At 38.8% G+C, this 24,993-nt stretch overlaps 1 protein-coding gene across 3 annotated transcripts in view; it reads left to right on the top strand.

The window, feature by feature from the left end:
* THADA (THADA armadillo repeat containing) overlaps positions 1-24,993 on the top strand; it is a 160,445-nt gene that overhangs the window by 86,447 nt on the left and 49,005 nt on the right. For all 3 annotated transcript variants that reach the window (XM_035897022.1, XM_009641571.2, XM_035897021.1), the window contains one exon: positions 13,766-13,881. In XM_035897022.1, the coding sequence (XP_035752915.1) occupies positions 13,766-13,881 (116 nt within the window). The remainder of the gene's footprint in view (positions 1-13,765; positions 13,882-24,993) is intronic.

The following is a 24,993-nucleotide window of genomic DNA, read 5'->3' as shown; positions in this document are numbered from 1 at the left end:
CTCAAGTTATTACTGCTGTAACTTCTTGGGTTTTTTACTCTCTGATTGCGATAGGCTTTGATATTAAGTCAGATTTCCTCAGAAAAAGAGGTGTTTATAACCACTGCAGCCTCTGACATTTTTTTCCATCAACTGTTTGACTAGTTCAGTTTTGCTAATGCTTTTCCCTCAGCCTTTTCCCTTCAGAGGAATTTGTGTTCCATCCGAGTGTTATCCTTTAATTCAGTTTTATTTCAGTTCTATTTATAAAGATTATGTGGGGCAACAGGAAGAGAGGCTTACAAGTTGGGAATCGGTCATATATATTTTTTCATTCAGTCAGGACGTGAATGGGGCTTATAATGGCTTCATTTACATGGGTGATCCCTGGGGTTTTACAGAAAAGACTTGGTTGTATAGAATTACGGTACCATGATTAGCCATGAGTATCCTCAAAACAATTGCAGTGTTGCAATTGTACAAGCATAAAACACTTTGGAGGTGTCCCTGGGGGATGTACGATACGATTCAATTACGGTGCCATGTGTCGTGGGCAGGAGGCGTTTATTGTCACATGCTCACAGCTGGATTCCCAGAGAAGGCTGGGTTGGGGTCTTTCTTTAGTTAGCTTGATTTTCCTGGGAAAGAAGTAAAAAATGGGTTATTTTGGGTGGCAGATAACATTTGTCCATTTTGTATAGTGACTAAAAGAGAACTAGGTGATAAATTTGAGGAAATTTAAGTTCTTTTCTTTCGTGGTTTGTAATACAAAACATTCATACTCAGTATTATTACTGTGTTGTGTATGTAGGGGATCTCTTCACATTTTTGTAGTGAAAACTGTAATGTCATCAATAAGTATTTTATTTTGACCTTTTAACCTGTTTAACAAAAAACTTGTACTCTGTTGTTATCTGCAGCTTATTGTAGCTTATTAGGAAAGCACTCATCCTCCTTAACATTGAATAAATAAATAGGTGGACTGCCCTTTTGCAGCTGGTTGATAATATTTGATGTATTATAAGGCCAACAAGACTGATGAAATGCACAGAAAGGGCTTAACAGTACTCAGAGGGGAAAAGGGAACTTGGTTTTGAATAAAATTCCCTTGTTTTTCCAAGTGCAGTTAACTTGTAGAATTGTGTGGAATTTAAGTAAGCTCCTAAGCCACCTCCATGGATTCATTAGTTTGACAACATCATCTTCATTTTGTTGTCCTCTTCTCCAAACTGAAGTATTTTTAGGGTTTCAGTTTATTCGAAGCAATCATACTTCACAGTGTTAGATATGCTTTATTCTAGTTGTTATTTCTATAATAAATCTTACTGCTTCTGAAAAAAATGCTGTGTTACATGATGATCCTTCCAGTAATTCCCCACAAACCATTAATCCCTAGCAGAATCTGACGATGACCAAGATCTCGGATGCTTTGTGGTCAGGATTTAGGACAGAGTATGGCACGGACACCTATAGGGCTCTAAAAGATTGCAATGCTGTGGTAATGGAGATACACATAAGATCTATGTGATGAGGAACCATTCTATGTGGCACCTTTTTGAAGCTTTATTTGTGGTTTATCAGAGGTTATGGACAAAGTAACAGGAACATATGAGAGTGAGAGTAGTGGTGGCTTCCACGCATTTCTATGCTGCCAAATTCTTTAAAACCGCAAGCTCTCCCTGGATTCTGGTTTAGCTTATCTAAAGGTAGCAAACAGAAAGTGTTTAATCTGTTAACTAAAGAAACTGTTGGCTTTAATGGGTGGTGTTGCAATTGCAGCCACTGGTAAAATACAAAAGTGGCAGGACACTAGCTGTGGAGTGGTGGGTACAGACAAACACAGGCAAGACCAAGCTGGTACTGATTGTGAAGGGGAAACACACTGAAGAACCCACTGAGATACTCTGACCACCTTCTGTTTGGTGTTTCTTTGCAAGCAAAAAGGTAGAAGTATCCTGATAGTTCCTCGCATCACTGACACAGAATGGCTTTCAGCTGCCTTGAGCAAATCTGGCATGTAGTGAAACAGGTGCCTTGCCTAGTCATTGCTTGTATTGCCCATTTTGAGGCTTTAATGCCAGAGGATTTCTGCAGGCTTTTGCTCTGCAAACAGCTTGTGCACAGGAGTCCACATCCAGCTGATTGTCTCTAGCACTCTGCTGGGTGTTGCAGCTGCCACAGATCAGCTGGTGGTCCTCCCCGAGCCGTTCCAGTAAAAAGGAGTAAGATTCACTCAATTTAGGTTAGCAGAGGCCTGCTATTTAACTCCTGTGACTGAAGAGAGTGGAGAGTTTGCTTTCGTTAGAATCCTGGCTAGGAAGTTTGAAGTTGTCAATCTTCAGCAGGGTGCAGTGTTGAACACGCGGTAGGCATGGTAACATCTACCGTCGGCACTGCTGTGTTCAGAAGGCAACCTCTATGCGGTTCAATATCCAAAGCGAGTGGAGGGTTAAGCTACAGCAGCTTTAAGAAACTGTTCATGGAACTGTTAGAGACGATGAGACAGCTGTACTCCTTTGGGATAATAAAATCAAAGGCAAGCATGTGCGAATGTTGGAGAAGGTGGTCTGGAGTAAGGAAATACATTGGGCGAACTCACTTTTCAAAAAAACCTTTCTGCCATTAAAACTGTTGCTGTTGAGATTCCATTCTGTCAAAGCCACATCTTGCCAGTTGCATGCGAGTACAAGAGGGAAGGGGAAAAATAATAATAAAGAACAGATCTTCCTGGACAGATTCTAATGCCTCTGAAGAGAAGAGCCCCAGCAAATGTCATCATTTTTCTTTGGAAGTTGTCTGTTACTGGTGAATTCGCAGAGACAGCGTTCATCTGCTGTGATGCTGCTGATTGTAAAACAAAAGTGCGTGAGCCTAACAGAGGTCAGGAAATGTTTGATGGCTTTGAGTTTGGCACTTTCTGTGACAGCGTAGGATGCTTGTTTGTCTGGAGGAAAAAAAAAAAATCCACAAGGCAATGAAGCTTTGTGCCTAATTAAAATCAGAAGGAGTATTTGAGCTGTTTTGGGGAGATGTAATCGGCTGGCCAGGAAGATTAAACTTTTGGAATAAAAGAGAAATATATGGCAGGTAGAATTCCAAGTGTTCAAAGCAGAGGCGCAAAATTCATTAATGTTGTTCTCTGATTATGCAGTTAGCCCTTTCCTTGCCCTTAAGTTTACCTTGGCTAGGGCACTTGCAGTTAAATGGCACTGTGAAAATTACTGGAAAACATTAACATTAACTTGTTATTGTAAGCTGACATCATGCTGAGCCTGATGGGAAGTAAAAATTTATAAATAGCTTGTCCATATGCGTAAGGCAAAAATCTGCTGAGTTTCAGCAGTAGCACGATTCATGTATTTACTATAGTTTAAGTTTTATCATAAGTTTTCTATGTTTCTATGAACTTCATAGTTTCCAAAAGTATATGATACCAGTAGAGAACTTCAGGAAGATCAGAGGTCCAAAACTGATGAACTCTGAGGAAATACTGTCTATAGTTTCCCTGTGTTTCTGGTTGCGCAGTCTACATCTTACTGGCACATACGTGTTCTTCCCACTGTTTTCTCTGAAGAGCAAAGTGCTTTAAAAAAATTATACTTAAAGCTTAATTCAGTCATTCTTTTTCTCCTCACATAAATTCTCATGCACATGCTTACTGTCTGTGAACTGGAACTTAAAGGATCTGAGTTAAGTCTGTCTCTGGGATGCGTCCCCTGTAGATTTTAATTAAATCACTTAATCTCTCTGTTTCCTTGCCTGCAAGACTTTCTTCTATAATAATCCATTTGGAATGTGGGAGGGCGTGGGGCAGGGGGAGACTACAAAAATCGAGAATTGATATTTCCATTACATAAGTAAAAGCTTTATTTCTCTCTATTTCTTGTTCGTTCATGGAAAAAAAGTAAAAGGATGCTGTGTATCTCAGAAGCCAGTCCTCTCTTCTCTCAGGTGATCTTCCTTGTTGGAAAGTGGCTGTATCCACATCCTCCTGTGCTGAATACTACTGCCTTGTAGTACAGTGAGACTAAAAATGCAGGAGGGCTGTTTGGCTGGGGATTGTCTTTTCCCTCTCATGGTACAGTTCAGTGGATCCTTTTACATTAATTACTTTCTAGATGTTACTGTAATTAAAAAAGAGAGTTCACATTACGTGCACCTTCCTTTGTGCTGTTGTCCTATATGCTGCCTTTGTAAAGCTGAACCACTCACTCTTAATGTTTACACTTGGAATTCAGTTTGACTTGTCTACAAGTTGAGTCCACACCTTAGCCATGTTGTCTACACATAAAGTTACTTCCACTGCATGTTTCAGTTACATGTTCCTTTTTTGTAGGGATAATTTTGACAGAGGAATTCTACACGCATTCAGCTGTGTTACTCCGCGACGTAGGAGTATGGCATTTGAGTTCAGGGTCTAGGCACCACCACGGATGGTATTTGATGTATGTATCTGTATAGCTGTACCCCCTGATGTCCCCGTTGTTACTAGCAACTAATAGTATGAGAATTTTCCTTAAGGGAGGGACATTTTCCCCTGTTATTTGCACTCAGAGAGGTGCAGCAATCCCAGCTGTGGAAGAGCGAGCAGTCTTACTTCAGCAGGCTTTATAATGTTGGCCTAGAGCTCAGCCAAAAGAGTGCAATTGGCAGTATTCATAGAATCATAGAATGTTTTGGGTTGGAAGGGACCTTTAGAGGTCATCTATTGAGTATTGAGTTCCTCAGATGTAAATGGAGCCATTAAAAGTGGCAATATGCTTGTAAATATGCAGCAATGGAAGGTAGAGACATGTACAGGTTGTAACGGACTCGATGTGTGAATGGGGAAAAGCTTTTTGGAAGATGTAATATGACTCTGAAAAGCACCACGTTTTTATTTTCATGGGTGTAGCTATCTGCATTTGGACATTCAGTGTGGCAAATTATTCCTCGGGCTTTAAAAACACTGAATGTTTTTCTTTGTTTGAAAAAGAGAGACCCGTATATGTATTTTCTATAAGTTTAAACTCATTAGCTGAAAGAAGAAAATTGTTTTCTGAAGCTGAAAGTTTTACTTCGCTTTATGCTATAATGTGAGCCTAGGGAATAAAAGCATCAAATTGATGTAGCTTACTTCTAATTATTTTCTCAGCTTGTGTGTTAATGCAGACATTCCTGAGACAGAAGATCACCTCTGCTGAAGCCAGCAAAGCTACGGGGTCAAGTAGCAGTGTACTTCTGAGCACTCCTTATAAACACAGTCGTACTGACTGTCTCTTACATGGCAGCTTCTTAGTGTGAGTGGAGTAGCTGTATCCTTTAATATTCTCCCTAACTGTAAATATCCCGCAGTAAACATGGGTGTGTACCTTGGTTTCTTATTTCCATTTTGTCTCCTTCATGTGGATGTGTGCCGGATAACTGTGTTATGAGGATGTAGTCTGGGAAAGAATCATTTCAAATTGTTTAACCACCACCTCCCAGAAAAAGAAAAAGGAAAAAAAGCTGTTTAAAGGAGGGGGAAAGCTTTATATCCTTTGAGGCATTAAGACAGCGACAGCGAAGGGTGGGTTTTTATGATGGCAGGATATAGACTTGGAAGAGAAGACTTCATTGTATCCTTCCTACTGTTCCAATCAGAAATACAGGCTGAGCACAATTTTTAGCTGCTTCCAACATACAGTCCAGTGTATTTCTCTAGACTTTCAGGTTTGGTTACATGCTGCTGGGAGGAGAGCAGGTATGTTTGCAGAGAGTGGAAATGCCACCAGCTCCACAGTAGCCTCTTTCTTCTCTGGTCAAGCCGGCCGGGTAGGAGGATGCATGCAAGACCCGTATTCATCAGGCAGGTTTTGCCTTTTCTTAGCACCGATTGCTTACGGGGGGGTTTCTGTTTTCTCATCAGCCAATCTGTCCATAGGTCTTAGCATTGGGCTTCTCCGCCCAGCACATGTACCTTTAGTCACAAGATGAATGATAGCTTAAAAAGTATCTTAAATACAAATGGTAAGAAAATTCTTATAAAGTCAGACCTGGTATCAGGTTTCTCTGCAAAACAGGCAAACTGTGTACTTTCAAGAGAAAATTCAGCTAGGACTTTCAAGTAAAAAATGCTAGTGAAGATGATGTTAGCTGGCAGCAAACTTCTCATTGTTTTGTTTTGTCCTAATGCAGAATTTGAGTTGCATACGCAAATTTTAAGCTCAAATTCAATTTCACCCTGGCTAAAATAAGAAGAAAAACCTGAAGATGAACTTAATAAAAATGGTATTGCAAATGGTTTTGCAAGAACTTTATCTGTGAAATTTCACGTTCGTTGGCTTGTTTTAGACACAAGCAGGATTTAATCTTCAATTTTAAGAACACGTTTTTAATAATGGATGGTTTGTGGTACATACCTGTCACTGAGAAGAAAGCTACTTTGCTATTTTTCAGCATTTTGTAGCTTTCATTAGTTATGGCACATCCATAATTTTCAGATTATTAAGCAGCTGTGTTATTCTGGCTCAGTTATAGAGTTAGCTAGTATTGTATTTTTATTCATAACTTTAGACAGTTTCATACCTTATTTTACAACTTCTTAATTCAATCAAAACATGCTTGCCTGCGTTTTAATTAAAACAACTTGATTCTTCTATAAACCTGGCTTTATGAATTTTGATGGATGCATTTGGAAGAAGGTTTTAAAAGCTCTACTTTCTCATGAATAATAACTAAAATTGTGTAATTAGATGATGAAATGTGCTGACAAAACAAAGCTGAACTTACGGAAAAATTGAATTGTGAACTGAACTTATGGAAAAATTGAATTGTGAACCAGCTGTTGCTTTAAAGGAAGAAAAAAATGTTATACAGTTTTCAGAAAAAATATTTGCAAAGATCTATGTTTCAACTTCAGACTGAGTTTATTAATTCATACAAAACCAAATTTGAGGAAGCAAATAATATTCATATATAGTAGTCATACATGACAATCATATAATTTATATTTGGCAGAAATAATAATCTGATCTGTTAGTTGTGAAATTACCATAATGAAATTAAAGGCTTCAAAGAAAGGAGGTGGTAGGAACAAAGGGATGATGCCTATAATAATCTGGTATATATAAATTATCCAGGACTATGAGAGCAATGTAGTAAGTGATGGCTTTTCTAACACTTCGCATTTGTTTGGGGATAGCAGGAGAATGGGTAAATATTTGAAATTTCTTTTCAATATATTGTCACTTAAATGTGGAAATAAATTCAGAATATTCTGCACACCTCCAAGTACCTTCAAATATTTTTTTTTTCCTGATAATTAAATACCTCAGATGAAGGAAAGCCTTAATGTTTATATTAGAGTTGATCTACCCACGTTGTTCCTAAACCACAGTGTGGCAGAGGATGAATCATGAAGCCGTGAGAAAGCAGGGCACGGGGGATGCCACCAGTGCTGGCTGGTACAACACGTTTGTGTGCTGTGGTTCTGTAGTAATTTTAAACTATTACCCTGCAGCTTGTGTAGCTGCTTTTCTTTGCAAGAGTAGCGTGAACTGCAGGGTCTGTGTTCATACCACACCTGCTGGTGATAAAATATATTTATTTTCCACAAATAGAAGTTTTTACAGAGCAGGACAGTATCAGAAGGTAACCAGAGAGTTACAAACTCTCCAGTCTATTTTTGTATAGATATCTTCTTGGAAAACTGGGGGGAGTTGAGGTTTTTAGTCCCATTGTAATTATCACACTGGCACTTTTCAGCTTTAAGAAAAAAGGGAGTTAACTTTTTATCATCCTAATAAAAATGCCTTCACCTGTCACAGCAGCTTGCCAGTTTTTATCTGCATGGTTGTAGTAAAAAAAATGAAAAATTGGGCCTCACTTTCAGAATACAGAGATAACTTGGCAGTAGTATTTATCATACAAGAAGAATAAAATTTTATCTGCCTTTAAATGAAAGAAGAAAAGAAAAATCATGTTTAAGGTTTTCTTGCTAGCCTGTTAATACTCAGGCAAAAGCTTTTGATGGAACAATTCCGAAAAAACCACATCTAGCTTAGTGCAGTGATCTCCTTACTGCTGCCATTTTGCAAACACCCTTTTTTGGCTTTCCTTGTTGCTTCAACCTCCACAGCTTGGTGAGTGCCCTATTTTTTCCAAGCTTAGTATTTACACAGTGTTTTCTTTCAGCTGGTGAAACATCTGTATTCCTTGTATTTTTTTAGGGAGTTAAATGATCTATGCTGAGAATTTACAGTTTAAGGTGATGTCAGCTTGCCTTTTTTTTTTTTTCCCAAGGAGTGCTGAAATGAACACTGGGAGCATTGTTTCAGTCTCGGGCTTAGGAACGTGAATAGTTGTACTGTATACTTAATTTCATCCAAACATAGCTGAGGGCATGCATGCAGAAGTTTTTGTTGCTTCAGGTCAGTTTAAGGGGAGAAAAGTTTAACTTTGCTACTTCACTGTGAAGCGTGCAATTACAGAAACCCTCAATGTGGTTTTGGAAAATCTGATTGTTTAAAAAAGGCACTTTGTGCAGCAACCTGTTGAAGGCCGTGTTTTCTTTTAAATACTAACATGGGCGCGTGCACACCGAGTATCCACCAAATCATTATTTCATGTCTGAAGTTTATAAGTTTATTTTAAATTTAGGAAACCTCAGTTCCTCCTGTAAAACCAAAGCTAATGCTACAGAATGTTGATTTTAATTTGTTAGACAGAAAGGGTGTCACAGTAGATCAACTTTGTGGCTATTAAAAGGTTGTGTTATATTTGCAGTGTCTCTATGTATGCAGGAAAACTCTTGGCATCAAAAAAAAAGGCTTTACTAAATTTTGTTTTATACAAGTTTTCATCCACTGTTGCATTGCTTTATTATTTTAATAGTGTGTTTCACAGCTTGAATACAGCAATTTGAGCTGATGTGAGAGCTTCTAAAGATAATGATCAGCTTCATATCGTATCGTATCAAAGTTGATGTGGGAGAGAAGAATGTCTCTTCCTGCTTCTTATGATTTATATTTTTGACTTGGCTGATGTCTAATCATTTAAGTATTTATTTTTTTAAAAAAGTGATGTGCATTTTTTTATTACTTGATCATCCAAAATTGGAAAACAGCAGATGTTAAGTCTTAAGGTCTGCTTGGGTACAAAGAAAACACTCAACTTTCTCATGTCATGACAGGGAGACACAGAAGGCTCTCAGTATTGCATCTGAAAGCATGCTGTTTGGTGGGGGATGGATGCAAACAGGGCAGGAGGATGTGTGTGGTGATTGACCAGCAGGGAACCAAGTTGGCTGTTTACTTTTTTGCCTCTTCCCTTCCCCGCTTTCCTCCACTTTTACCCCTTTTCTTGAGGTTTCTGCAGGTGAAGAACATGGGTGAAGCATTGACAATGCCAAGGAAGGGAGGGAAGGAACTGGAAGTTGGGAATGGCTGCTTCCATTCATTGGCATGCTGGGTCCTTGGGTTTTGCTAATTAGGATATAGTACCACACCTGAGCTTTCTTGGTGCTTTTTGGTTTTTTCCTTTTTCCTTTTCCCTGTGTTGTTCTGCACTAAGTAGTCCTCCCACATTGGGGGTTTCACCTGCAGCAGGTTAGGACATGCTGGCTCAGAGTTAGTAGAACCTCATGGACCAGAGGGGACTCAGAATGGTCAATCACTGGACACGGTTCCCTATTCTGTATCCAAGTACCTGGACTTCCCATGGCTTGCACTGTTTTAACAACTCTTGCCCAGGTTGACAGGCAGTCTGTACAATCCTGCTGGTGATTAGCCTGACTCCTGAAGAGCCTGCTCAGGGAAAGAAGAGGTTTGTGAGCATCCAGCAACTTGCCATCTTTAACGTAGGGTTCCACAGAACTACAGACAATACCTTGGGTGTTGTGTCTTCAGTCCTATTAAAAAGACTCCCAGCATCTCAAAGATGCTTTCAGGCTGCTTTCTTGGTATTTAGTTCATACAAAATTAAAGATAATCGCTGTCACCCTCTAAGTCTTAATAAACCACCTTCTACAGACAGTGCAAATCTCTTGTAAAACTACCTTTAAAAAAGAAAAAATCATTAATATGTTGCCTTAGTGTAATAAAAAACCAATCCTACATACAAAAAGGAACACCGTGACCTCATTGCATTTATGTGTAAATGAGGAATTTAGGAGAGGATTTTAAACCGAGTAGTATTTTGGACTTTAGGAGTGCCATGTCTATTTTGTTGCCTATATCAAACAGTCTCATAAAACTTGCTATCTCCCCATGCAAACTGCCTGGCTTGTTGTCTGAGATCATGGAAGCTACAGCAATATGAATATAAGCCAAACAGTGATGTGTCACACCTGATGGAAGTGAAGGTTAACTTTTACAGATTACTTGTTTGGTTGCCTCAAGTTCTAGCTTACATAAATAAGGCTTTGAATAAAACATGTGGACTTTAATTACAGTTTCAAATTTAGTTTAGGCATTCTAAAATCTTATGCTGAAAAAGATAATTCCTTTTTGGGGAAAGCTTTCTAGGTCTCTAAAATTTGGTGAGGGGACCTGAATAAATGATAGAGGCCTTGCACTGAGATAATGAGAAAATATGCATGTGTCTTAAGTCGGACCAGGGTAAACTGTAGTAGTTGAACATCGTCTTTGATGAATGCCAACATTTTTCAAGAGTGAATGAGACTCTGACATGAATTGCGCCTTCTAATTCTACTACTTAAATATGGCTCATGCTGTCTGATTTTTACGTTCTGAGTGGTATTGAAAGGATATGGTTCATATAGAGACTGAATTGCAGAGGAGTTTTGATTGCCTTTTCAGTACTGAATTTCCTACCTGGACTAATTTAAATCCACAGATTTGACCTACTTAGTATGCACAGTTCTCCCTCTCTCAAGACCTTCTGCTTGAATTACCAAACTACTTAGGTTTCCTTTGTGTTTAGGAGGGAGGCACTTTGGGAGTTGTTTTCAAAGCCGAAGAGATTAACTTAATATAAGCTTCTAGGAAAAAAATATGATAGCCCCTTCATAACTGTGAAACAGATTTTATATTATTGCTTAGAGGTAAATCCCTTCTCCTTCCTGGAAACGAACACAAGTACAGAAGACTAAAATCGGAAAGGTTAAGGCACCAAATGATTTTCAATTAGCAGAGGATATAAAAGGCAATAAGAAGAGCTGCTGCATATACATTATTTTTCTTTTCATCCCTTTTCTTCTGTAGTGTCCATTACTTAAAAGAGATTAAGGGCAAGCCACAAAAAATACAGAGAAACTAGTAGTAGTGGCAACTTTGTGTGTTGATTTTCATGAAAAAGGTTGATTTTGAGTCTATAGGTACATAAACAGTTTTAATAAGCAGACCGTTGCACAGGCAAGAGCAGGCCAAAGAGGAGGATTCAAGCTGGAGATCTCTGGTGATGCTTTCTAATACTAGTAAGCTTGCATTTTTGCAAAGCCCTTTCTTGAAAACTATCAAAATTCAAAGTGATCTTGGAAAAACCATCTTAGAAAGATGCTCTGCTGTCAACAAAACGATAGTCAGTACAGAGGACTTCAGAACGTTTTTAAAAAAAAAAAAAAAAAAAAAAAAAGACAAGATGACAGCTATCTTCCCAGGATGTCTCTTGCCTACAGAGCACCTGCTAACACAGGGAGATGAGAATTTATTTCATTGTTCCTGTCAAAGGGGCCCCATTGGGATCTCTGGGTTTAAGAAGTACCTCACTAGGAAAAAATCTGGACTGACTGAATGGTGTCCAGAGAATGGTTGTTTACCATGAGGGCAAGGGTGGGAGTGGAGAGGAACACCTTACCTCAAGAGCTTGGAGTTTGAGGGCGAAACACTAGAAGAGGTTGCGTACAAATATTTTGGAAGCTGCTGTCTTGGCTGTTTTCAGTATTGGGACAGTCAGCCATTTGTTTCACTGGAGAATATTTAGACCCTGCCTCAGCGTTTGCATGGATTAGATAATCTCCTGACATCTCTTCTGTTCTGTTTCCGTGCTTATTTGAAAGCACTGCAGCTGTTTTTCCACTTCAATAAATTCACAAAAAATAACCCAGATGAAATTGTGTCAAGTTAATGCTATGCGGCAGTGCTTGTGTTTCCAAAACAAGCAAACAAACAAAACAAACAAAAAAAAATAACCCCAGGAGTAAGTGACAGCTGGAATGCGGGAAACAAAGATCTGAGATGTAAAAAGTCTGGACATAAAGGTTTTTCTTTTCCCAAAGTGAAGTGAAGGCCTCAGCTTGATCTGTTAGTCATAAAATTGTTACTTTGCGAGTATGAAGTGCTAATACTCTCACACATGAAGCATGTTTCCATATAAAATGCTCGTGTATGTATTTTCAGAAATGGTCTGATAACACCTCTAAAGGTCCCTAAATTCTGCACATTGCTAGTTTAAGTAAATAATCAAGGGGGGGGTGGGGGGGTGGGTGTGCTTTTTCAGTTTGCATAGAAGTCCTGTCTTGTCTCTCAGTGTAACTCACCTGCCTAAGCAAAAAGAATTTCAAATTTGGAGGCTGTAAGGCAAGTTAAAGAAAGAGGGAGAGTTAGCACCCTGTTCCTCCTATTCCAGCTTCCGAATTGCACGTGCATCCAAAACTCCTTAACCTGAGCAAGGTCTTTCCCATTAGGCTTCAGTACTGCACCATGTGTCTCCGTGTTTTTCCATTTAGAAATGAAATCACCTAGGTCTTGCCTGTTCACTTGCATATGAATGGGAAAGGTAAAAAGTCAGGGCATCGTCACTTGGGTCAAAAGCGTGTGTTGTGCACTCCCTCCTGCGTGCAGAGAGGATGGGGACTACTGGAGCTGGGCTTGGAGAGTCACTCTCCACTGTACAGCTGGTATCAGCTTTCATATGTTATCTGGTATGTCCTTTCCATGCTTATGAGCTAGATGACTGTACATCTCATTTTAACTCCATTTTTTCTCTTAACACTTTTCTATATATTCAGCACTATTTGGAAAACCTGCTTTTAAATAGCAAAGGAAGGTCTCTCAGAACAGAAATTATTTGCTTTGTTAACTGTCTGACCAGAAAGCTATGGGTCATGCTTTCTATTTTGGTATCTTGAATTCTTTCCTTCATGGTAGCTAGGACATGTCTACTAGGCTTTTAGATGAAGCTCTGGAGGAGATAGCATTGTCAGTGCACAGCCCCAGTGCAGGAGCTCGCTCTTCTTTGTCCTTGGACAGGAAGGGTGCGAGCATCTCCCTTCTCTGCAGAACCCAGCTGCCCACTGTCTTTGACTGGAGCCCTGAATGAAGGATCTCAGGAGCAGGAGTAAAGATACTTTGAGTGATTATAGATGAGAAGTCTACTGCCTTTAAAAAGGTTTTTGCTCAGTGTGTTGATTTAAAAAACCCTTCCCTGTCTCCTTGGTTGTATTTGTACGGCGCAACCAGTGCCGCTGCATCCAGTGTGCCAAGCTGCCAGCGTGCTCCACAGACGGTTGTGCTGGCACTGGTGAGCAGAGGGCAACGTAAAAAAGATTGAAAATTGAGGGATGCTTAAGTTGGCAAGGGCCAGGAGGAGTGGTGTTCATCAGGCTTTCCTCTGCTCGCTTCAGGGAGGTTAACATCTTCCAGCAATTTCTGTGTTTTGTTGTTCAATTACTGTGAAGGGTGAGTTTTAAAGAATAGGCAATTTAAGGATTCCATCTGTTGTTAATGCCAAATGAACACAGGTTTTTCCTTGACTAACTGTTGTTCATTTTGCAGGTGGTTTTCATCTTAGTTATGTGGAAGAAAAGCACTGGTTAGAAACTCTAGTTTCAATTCTTTTTATATATATATATTTTTTTTTAATTTAGGTTTTTCACTTGCTGCAGTCATACTTGAAATCAAAACATCTCGTTAATTTGGACTTCCAGCAGGGCCTGGGTGACATCATCACCTGTATAGGAACCAAACTGTGGTTGGCTAAAAGGTAAGATAAAATACAAGGTGTATATGTTTGTACATATAGATTATTAACATATGAAAGGCATGGCTGATGTGGATTTTTTTTAATTATTTTTTTATTTTGGCAAGGTGGACAAATTCATTTCTCTAGAAACATGTAAAATTTAGATGCCTTATTGGCTTACTGGTTTTATAATTGAGATGATTTTTTTTTTTCAAAAAGCAAGGGATGAAAAAACATAAGTATACTTTACCTGTGGGCATTGTTGTTTTTCAGTCGTTTCTTAATTCATTCTCAGTTAAATTTTACAGTCCAGTCATTTTTTTTAAAAAAAAAAGTGTGAATGAAAAAGCCTACAGAAGCAGCCTTTTTGAGGAAGGGATGAATGTTGCTTCTGGGCTAAGAAAAACATGCCACATATACGAGGTTTTTATGTTACTATTTTCTCCGACCTTTTCAAAAAAGTAGTTGAAAAATGTCATAGCAATTGCTGAAACTATCAAAAGTATTTAGCTGCTCACAAACAATCGAAGATAGTTTCGGAAACATTTTCCTTAAGTTTATTTTCTTTTTCTTTTTTTTTTTTTTTTTTTAAATCTACTTGATCTCATCAGTTGCTTTTGAAAATTCCCACTGAAAACTTTAAAGGAATCAGTTGTGGACAGAGAGCGCGAGTCCTTGCGTAGATAAATAACTGGGTAAAATATTCCAGAGTACAGTTTGCACAGTAGAGGGAGATCACCAATGCAGTGTAATGTGGATCTCTCATAAAACCTATGTTGCTTTGTGATCGCCAAAAGCAAAATCATAAGTGTTTTGGAGAAGAGGCGTGACTGGTGGGTTGAGGAAGTCTTCTGCCAGTGTTAACTGAGTTGGGTTAGTGAAGATACGGTTGATCTTTGAGAATTACAGAAGTGTCTCTTGAGAGAGTGAGATTGATGATATAGCAGGTAAAACTTGGTGTCAATAACTGTGAAATGATGCACATGAATAAAGCAGTCTGGACTTTATTTGGGAAAAGAGTGCTTGACCAAGCAGATTTTTTGTTTGAAAAATAATCACCCTGATTCTTGGTAGAGCCAAAGAAGGGAGGAGGCAAATATCATAAAAAAGAATGCAGAACAAAACAGAAAACACACTTATGTTTCCGTATTAATCTGTGTTGTATGTTTTAATATTGTGTAAATCCCAAAGAAAATACAGTAGAAGTGAGGAGCAGTAAAAAGACTGATGATAACTATAGAATAGATTTTCAGAACTGGTCTCTAGTCATATTAGTGCTGACTTTTTTTTTTTTTTTTTTTAAATTCTCTCCAAAAGGAAATGTTTTCAGGCTGTCTCTAAGAAATTTAAGTACATAGTATTTGAAGAAGAGATGTATTCTCATTCACTTGCCTGTCAAAAGCCACAGCTGCATGTGCTAATGTTAACCCTCTGTCAGTACCACATTTGCATTTTTTCAGTTTGTTGTAGCTTCCTTTTCATATTCAGGCATTCTCAATTATACAGTTTATGCTATACATAAAGGTTTTTTTAACATCTTTCTCCCTAAATAGTGAAATTTTGTATTACAAGCATGCAGGTTGGTAACACTCAGTTGGACAACAAGTCTCTCGCAAGGAGACAATGTAGGGTGTCACTGGTACCGTAGTGCAGTGATTGTTTGAAAAAAGGGTTTTATAGGCACCCACTATTAATCTTAAACGTGTAAAAAAAAAATTTAAATTAAAATAATAGAAAAGCAGTTTGTGAATTTGGGGAAATGGGGAATTATTTCAAAACTGCAGTCTTCATTCACACTTCCGTGCTAGTTCTGTAAAGTTCTTGCTGATCTACTTTCAACTGCATACTTCCTTTGTACTATGGAACAAACTTCTCTGAGAAACTTTTATTTTAATTACAAAATTTTGGATTGCATAAGTAGCTCTTAAAAATGAGGCTCATGAAGATGATCTGAGGGCTGGAGCACCTCTCCTATGAATACCGGCTGAGAGAGTTGGAGTTGTTCAGCCTGGAGAAGAGAAGGCTGCGGGGAGACCTTACAGCAGCCTTCCAGTACTTGAAGGGGCCTACGAGAAAGCTGGAGAGGGACTTCTTACAGGGCCATGTAGTGATAGGACAAGGGGGCTTTAAACTGAAAGAGGGTAGATGTAAATTAAATCTACGAAGAAATTCTTCACTGTGAGGGCGGTGAGGCACTGAACAGGCTGCCCAGAGAAGTTGTGGCTGCCCCATCCCTGGAAGTGTTCGAGGCCAGGTTGGACGAGACTTTGAGCAACCTGGTGTAGTGGAAGGCATCCCTGCCCATGGCAGGGGGGTTGGAACTAGGTGATCTCTAAGGTCCCTTCCAACCCAAACCATTCTATGAGTTTATGGTTGTCGTGTACATATCTGGAGGAATTATTATCTTTCTTCAGCTGTTTGCTGAACTGGTTTGTTTGGGTGTTTTTGTTGGTTGTGGTTTGGGGGTTTTTTTAACCTTTTCAGGGCCAGAATGTAATTTCCTTTCATCAGAATGTATTGGTGTAGAACAGCTTAAGAAAATATTGCATGTTCCCTGTGATATACTAATCTCTTCCTCCTTCTCCACTCCCCCACCTGATTTTACTTTAGAGCATAAAATAATGGTTCATATTCCCCGAATTGAATTTCATAAAACATTCACTTTTTCAGCTGATACTTTGTTATGAAGGCAGGCTTCAGATGTTAATGGGACATGGTTGCTTTTACTGCTTTATAGCATATATTAGAAGAAAAAAAAGACCTTTCCTCCACCTTCCTTGTTTTTGTTTTTTCCACATCTTCAAAATACACATTTTTTTGAGTATTCAAAAGCAGTATTTTCATTTGTTGATGTTTTGGTAAATGAGACCTGCCTTCCATCCACTTCTTGAGGTGACGTTTGAAACCTTTCATTTTACTTGCAGGTTTATACTTCATTTGGTGCTTTTTATTTTGTTTTGGAATATGCTTGTTTGTTGATCTAAAGTAGTTTAGTAATGTTATTGCTTCCCCTCACCCCCACACCAGTGTGAGTTTATTATATTTTTTCCATGTATGGGAGATGCAGGGTTTTTGAGAACAGAAATTGGAAAATACGTAAAATCTGCTTTGTTGGAGAACTAAGGTGGTGGAATGAAGTGATGGAAATTAGTCTGGCGAAAGCTTTAAAAAAATAATCAATATGTCAAGCTACGCCTTTGAAAGAGTTCAAAGCTTCTTCATAGGAATTAAAAAAAAATAAAATAGTTTTTAGCTCAACTGCATACCAAGTAGTTACATGACTAACTCTGAGTGCCTTCTGCTTCGTAAATACAGAAAGCTGAAAGAGCAGCCTTAGGGAGCTGGTAATTTGTTGTACAGAAGTCCCGGAAATATCTGTCTTGTTTCATTTGTAGCCTTTGGCATGGCAAAATATTGGTATTGGAAAATTTGTGAAATCATGTCATTGCACAGCTTTGCTGTAGGACGCTGTCTTCCTGTGCTTTTAGTTTGATTTTTTTTTTTTTTTCCTTCTTACTGGAGACCACAGGAGGGGGAAAAGACTTTGAGGTTCTGCCAGAAGTCAAATAACATACTCTGCTAACCTCGAGCCATGTGCCATTTCTTAGCTGAGAGCTTGTCTGCACTGGGAAAGTTTACTTCTAAGAAGGCTGCTTTCTTGAAACTAACTTGTGGGGAACAGCCTTGTATAAAACCAACTGGCTTTGCATTTTGCAAAGAGTCACTAGTTCGTCTGGAATGGGCTGCCTGTGGTATGTGCACCTAGCTTTATAACCCAAATATCCCGTGCTCTGTGGTGCTGCTGCTTAGCGCTCTGCTTTATGGATGGGACTGGTAAAAATGCAGATGGGTCATGATGTAGGGGCACAAGATTCAAGCTCACACAACAAATAACATGCAAAGGTTATTGCAGGCTCGGGCTCAAAATGAGATTCACTGTCCACTGAGATACTTGCTGCTCAGTTTTCTCCAGGTCTAGGACAATCCAGCTATAAGTGCTTTGAATGAGGGAAATCTCATGGGCATTTTATAACATTGCAGAGTACGTTAACTTGCCAAGTTGATGGCTTGTGGCACTCTGTCAAGCCTGTAGTGTCCCCTTTCCCCTCTCCACTTTTGGCAGAGCTATGTGAGTGACAACAGGCAGACAACCAGTGTTAGGTCCTTCCTAGAAGGAACTTCACGCAAGATGTGTTTAGGCCGTCTGTGTGGAAAGCAGGAGTGTGGCCTTGCTGTGATTTCGGGAGTTTGTGGCTCAGAGACTGCAACCTAAACATGCCCTTATTCTTCTCATTGCCTCTTAGGAGAGACAGCAGTAATTTCTAGTGAGCAGGCTATTAAAACAGTGGCACATGCAGGCCTACCTAGATAGAGGTAGAAGGTGCCCATGACTCTGCAGCTTTGCAAGCAGCCTCTGGTATTTGGGAGCTGGAAGGGGCTTTTTGTACTTTCAAAACAGTAAGAAGGCAACAACTAAGGAGAATGTAAGATCATCCTCCTTGGCAGAGTGGTCCTTCTCTTCAGAGAGTTTCCTTGCCTCTTCTTCTTTCACTGCATCAAGGCGAACCTTCTTGTCCTTCCAAGGCCATGTCTGCCTTTGGCATCTTCCTAACTTTTCCACTTTTCCATTTCTGTCTTTAAAACCTACATATTGAGTAGTGCAGTTAATAATCTTTGTTCATTAGTAGTCTATATGCATTATACAGTTTTGTTCAATAATTGAAAATAGTTTTAATGACTGAGCCTGGCTCTATGGAAGTCTTATTTGGTTTCAAATTGAAAAGTTGCCTTCTGTCAGCTGGGCTGGAGCAATAATTCATATGTGTGCTCTTACACACACAAAACATCAAGGGAAATTTTTGTTGTCCTGTTCTAGCTGAAAGCAAAGCATGCCAGTATACTGAACATCAGGTGCACAGTGATAATTTATTAATCTGCACTTTCTGACCCATGAGCCTAATTTAGCCTGGCTTGTCTTTGCTTTTGAGAGCAGAGTCATAACAGTTATGTCATTGTTCATAAAGGTATTCCTGGAGGCATTAATTTAAATCTTACGTTCTTTTAGCAGGCTAATTCAGGCTTCTGTGCTGCTCCACGTCCACTCTTTCTGCAGTTGTGATAACAGTATCCTTAACACAGCTACAGATCGTTTATTTAGGCAGTTGGTGATTGTTTTGGAATGCTGCTTTGGGTATCAGTAGAGATGTTTACATTTCAGAATGAAGTTTAAGATGTACTTTGCATATGATGAAACATTCTTTGACTCTGGTTCATAGGTATACCCCTAATTTAAATATGAACATTCAGGGAATATTAAGAATTTAATAAGGTTGTTTCAGGTGTGTTCCTTCTACCAGTGCAACATTCAGAGTAGGTACAAATCACGTACAATTACAGGTTTTGCATGTAAATCCTCACTCATATCTCAAAATGCTTTCCAATAAATAAACCAAAGAGTTTTAGTAGCTTGCCTCTTTATAGGCGAAAAGCCTGATGTTAATTGTGTAAATTCATCAAATTTGCACATGGGATTAGTTTGACCTCTAAATTTTTTAGGATGCTGCTAAGGGATAACATGCAGTTCTCATTAAGAAAACAAAAAAGAGAACAGACATGATTATTTTATCAATCCGGTATGCTAAAAACAACACCAACAAAATACAACCTTTCAGTATCATTCACCAAGGACAGCCAAAGCACAGATTAATTTTTCTTACTAGCTGAAACTCAGGATGTTCTCGGTAGTATCACAATGAAAAAATAATTTGTGTAGCTTTTTTTTGGAGCAGTAAATTCTATGCCTTTACTAGGGAAACTAACAGCAACGTGATAGTCTGTCTGTGGTGGTGGTAGAAAAACTTAAATCACCAGACCAGCAACTTTCCCTTTGGAGAAAATTCCTGCTATAATGCAGGATGAGCTGGTCTTACAGAATGGGCAAGTCAAGGGGACTCTGCCTATGGTAATTACTTATTGGAGTAATCTCAGCAGCACCAAGTAGGCAAGCAGAAGCGCTGTTACTAGATGTTTGTATTTCTATGCGGGTGTTCCTGCACTTCCAGGAACTCAGCAAGGATTACTTGGTAGTGGTAGGCTTCATTATTATTTTTTTTTTTAAATGCTTTCCATTAAATGTAGGTCTGTTGGCTGTGATGTTCACTGATGTGCTGGTTTTGTATTACATGGTTAAAAATGCTATGGACAAAGTTTAATAATTAAATCCATTATTAACATCTCCTCAAGAAGACAAGAGAAAGGCTGTGCATGTTGATTCAGTGTTATGGATGTGGCCTTTGAGAGAAGATAGATTAAAATATGAAGGCTGCCTTCTAAACAAATATACCCCCCAAAACCTCAGTCTTTAGAATACTGCAGAATTTGAAAGCTAATAACAAAAACAATGAGAGATTTAATCTTTTAATCAGCTGCTCATTGTATGTGTAGGTGTGATTTCCATAAGCTTTTTACCTCCATGAGAGACAAATGATGATTTTCCAGATCTCTCTGCAGGTGAAATGTGGTCAATACAAAGCCAGCTTGGCCTGGTTCATCAGCAGCCCTCCAAGGATAAAACCTCCTATGGATAGCCCCCCTAAGGATTTGGTAGAGTTGACTGTATCAAGACTCAAACATCACAGAAGATGCACTTCTTCCTGCATTCAGAAGATACTTTAGCTGATAAAATTGCAGGTCCTGTATCAGAAGAATCTGGCCACCTGCAGAGATTTGCCATTCTTCAGGAAGGAGTAAGCTGGAAGTTCATAGGGAGGGAAAGATACGCTGTTAACCTGAAATTGAATTGCCAGTGTGCCAGCCTGAAGAGCAGAGGTCATGGAAGACAAAGGCAGACTGGGAAACTCAGAATAGGAAGTTGTGTAGACCCCGTCCCCAAGTACCAGCTGACATTAGGATGTGTTGGACTTAGTCTGAATTCTTCCCTGGCTTATGCCAGAGCTAAAAGGGAAATTCTAGCCTCAATTGTATGTAAAATGTTGTCTCATCAGAAATCTTTTTGAAGTTCAAAAGTATAAAAATTTGTGCAGTCTGTTGCAGTAGCATCCTGTGTATTAGCTAGAATATGATGTTTAGGAAACCAATTTGATTTATTTCTTGGAAGCAAAATGTGTATGTAATTTTGGTGTCTAGAAAGTAGGAGAATTTGAGGTTTAAATTCAAGACCAGTAGGCTGATTTATTTTTTGCCAGCTAAAATACAGAATTTTATAGGTATTGCTGAGGGGATTTTTTGACAGTAACATTTAAATAGAAGAGTAGGGTGGTGTTTAGCTGTTAGAGGTTTTATTTTTCTTTTAGGATGGGGCTCTTCCTAAAATACTGTTGATAAGTTTAATCCATTGAAAAGCTCTTCCTTTCAGGAATCTTGGGCTTTTTCAGCCTTTTCAAAGGCTCCAGAAACATACAGCATTACAGTAAGAGTGATTTTTTCATTAAAGACCAGAGTAGGCAGTTCATTTAATTAATAGATCCCTTTGGAAATTGAAGTGGAAACAGTCACACAAGTCATAAGGACGATTCTTTTCTTGTTCTCAAGGCAGCTATGAATTGGCCTTTGGAAGAGTTGCCCTTGTAATCTTGCCAGCCCTGGTTTCTTTACCCTGACGCTTAAAAAGCTTAAAAAGTTCACATGTTGTGACCTTTTTGGAGAAAATGCAGGGATTTGGAGGTGGCTTTGTAAGTTGTATAATTTTGACTGGAGTTCCACATTAGCTTGGTTCATGAGCCAAATCTTGTCATAAATTTTTAAAGATTGGGCTGAAAGTAACCAACTTGAGTGTGTAGATCAGAAGTAGCTAACAGTCATTTAAGCACTGTACTTTACTCTGGAAAAAATTTTGGCTGGCTCCCTATGTAGTTACGTGTTGTTTTACTATGACCAAAGCTGTGATGTACATGTTACATGTTATTGGGAGGAAATTCTATTTTGTTATTTTTTTAATGAAGTTATATTCCAGTTTGACAGATTAGCTTGTATTCATAAACCAGCACTGGCTGAAAGTTTTGAGATCTTTCAGACTCTTCTAAGAGCTCAGAGACTGCAAAACACAGAGCTTTTCTGAGACCTTTTACAAAAGTTTTGTTTTAGATATCCCTAAGATAGCTAACTACACTAAGATATCAATATATCAAGCTAATTTAACTCAGGAAGGAAATGTCCCAGGTTTTTATTTAATAGAGATTGATTGGCAGGTTGCATTTGAAATTTGTTAAGTGCTCATTTAGAGTTTGAGCAAATATGCTTTGATTTCTTTATGTTCTTAAATGTTTAGTGAATATCGTAAGTTGCTGTATATTTATAGTGCTTGTCCTGCTAATAGTTTGGCAACATCTGTTTCCTAATGAGGAAAAATATGAGCAAAACAAACTACCTCTTTGGATAACATTGAATTTGTATTGACTAGAATAACCAAAAAGTAATTTTTTTAAACATTTTTTAACACAAACAGCTTTGATTTCATAATCAGCAACTTGTATCTGTCCCATTTATGTAACAAATGCAATATATTAATGCTACTGTTGTTGTTGTTCATCTCTAAGTGAGGTGATGCTCTTCTAGAAAAAGAGGAATGATCCAGGAGAAAATAGTTCTCATCCTTTTAAGTCATCTGACAGTGTAATTGAAAATCGGGGTTTTGAGAAGAGAATGAGAATCTGCAGAAGTTGTGCATCAAAATTCTTTGGTACTTGCTCTACGTAAAGGTGTGTTGGCATCCTTGTTTATATATAGAAATCTGAGCAGTTATAAATGGTGTCCTGTAACGAGTAGAAATTATGTTTAAGGGACTCTGCAGACCTTAGTGGTTAGAGGAGCAAAAGGTTGTATGTTTAGTTTGTTTAAATCTTTTTCCCAGTGTTCTGACAGAATTGAGGCCAAATGTGTGAGCTTTCCATGTTCTTTGCTCCTTGTTGTTTCCCTTGGAAGAGGAGGTAATTTGCTCTGTAATTCATTAATGTTGATCTTCTTTAAAATAAACAGTAATGCAAGAGAAACTGAATTTTAGAAGTTAATCCATGTGTTCCTGATAGAGTTGAAACCGTGTGTGTGAGCACAGTGCACAGGAGGTCTGTGACCACATATTGCTGATTTCTTCAATAAATGCCAGTTTGGTTTGCATCAGATCTGCCATCCAAAATAAGCAAACCAAGGACTACCTTAAATTCAGCATGACTTAACTATAAAAGGTGAACCGAACTTTTAAAAAATAATATTTGCAGAGCTCTAAACTGTGTGAGAGTCTAGGATTGACTTTGTGTTATGTAGACCTAGGCTGCAATCAGTGGTACGTAAAGGTGGTAAAGGCAGAATGGAAATCAAAGCGGTCCCAGTGCTACTGTAGGTAGCCAAAGCCAGCTGGAGCAAAATGCAGCATTGCAGGGGGAGCTTCTGGACCTGCCTGGTCTGATTTACATCTACAGAGAGGGAATCTTCTCCTGGAGGCTACGCTTCCTCATTCACCTACCAAGCAGCTCCTTGCTGAAAACAAGTATCTTATCATTACTCCAGTCATATAATACTCAGCAAGTGCTTGACCTGGGCCTCTTCAAAGGCAGTGAATTTAAAAGGACTTTTTACTTCCAGTAAACTTTTTCTCTTAAAAAAAAATCCCTGGACTCTAACAGCTAACAAAAGGTTTCCTCCTGCCAGTGACTTCAACTCTTCTAATTTTATATGCACATAGCAGAACTGAAAATGATATTACAAAGAAGCCTGACTATCCTATCCCCAATTACTTGTTTAGCATTCATGATAAGAAGTTGGCTAGGTTTGGAAGACTTTATTTTCAGGATCTAATCCAGAAATCTGCTATAATGTGTCAAAATTAATAGTATGGAAACTGGCACCTGTGTTTTCAGATTTTTGCACTGTTCAGCCACGCCTACCTAAAATAATAATAAAAAAAATACTTTTTTTTTTTTCCCCCCCCATGGTGAAGATACTGTTAGGCTGGAGCTTTGGACAGTTCAAAAAAAAAATAAAAACAAAAAACCCAAACAACTGTAGACCCTTTAGAACCTACAGTCCCTTTAACTTATTTGAGTTGTGTTCTTTTAGTCACCTTGTATCTTCCGCAGTGTTTTGTAATGATCTAGTAGAGACACAACAGCTCCTCCTGTCATTGTTTTGGTCTCCTTGATTAAATAAGAGAAATGATTCTTCTGGGCGTTGTTATTTCTCAGCAGTAACCCCTTCTGTCCCTGCCTGTGCTTCTGAAGGTTGCAGTTGTCTTCTTCCCCTCTGCCTGGCAGGTGGCATCTGTGATGATGCTTGCCTTTTACCTCTTACTTGGGGCAGACAGCCTTGGACCTCTCTTCAGTCAGATGCGTTGAAAAAATCTGCAATATTGACCGTTAGTGAAATTTAACTCAGTGGTTATCTGTGAGCTGATTTTTATTTCCACCTGGATGGTCAACATCTAAGTACAGCGTTGGGAAGGAGTGCTGGAAACGGTGGGATAAGCTTCTAAGTGCAGTAAGATTCCTGGAGCAGGCTGGCTATAAATGCTGTATCCAAAGAGAAACAAAAAGCAAAAAGGTGAACTTCTGAAAATTATGTTTTAATGCACCTGGGCATGGTATGTAAGGGTGGGCATTGGGTCTTTGGTACCAGCTGCTGACTTCACAGATCTGCTGTTCTTGCAGCAACCTGCTTGCTAATGTAGACAAAGCATTACTTTAATGAGGTATGGATCTCTGCGCTGACATCACTAGCCTGCTATTAGTATATACATGTGGTAGTATGAATATTGTTCTGATATCCATTATATATTTCTGTGTGGACATGGCCTTAGATATGAGAGTCCTAACCATCTCTAGCTCTACCCTGCTCAGAGTCACGTACAGTTTATCGTCTGGAGTGAGCATATGATATATTTGTTTCCATTCATATCCAGGTAGGAAGGGAAATTAGCTAATTTTGGGGTTTTGGACAAAAAAAGGAACGCTGTTCCAGATGCCTGGAGCTCCCACCCTTGCCACTGCTGTGGCTTTCTTGTTTGGAGACAGATTTCCTCAAAGCTTGTTTGTGAGAAAGCCACTTTATTTGGGTATCTGTGTTAAAAAAGAAACATCTTGTACTCTTCCCACTCTCATTGTTGAAGTTCTGCACGAACAAGTC

This window comes from Egretta garzetta, unplaced genomic scaffold (assembly GCF_000687185.1).
Source record: "Egretta garzetta isolate BGI_Z169 unplaced genomic scaffold, ASM68718v1 scaffold166, whole genome shotgun sequence".
NCBI lineage: Eukaryota > Metazoa > Chordata > Aves > Pelecaniformes > Ardeidae > Egretta > Egretta garzetta.
Note: the sequence above shows the minus strand (reverse complement) of the source record. Positions and strands in the feature narration are given on the sequence as shown.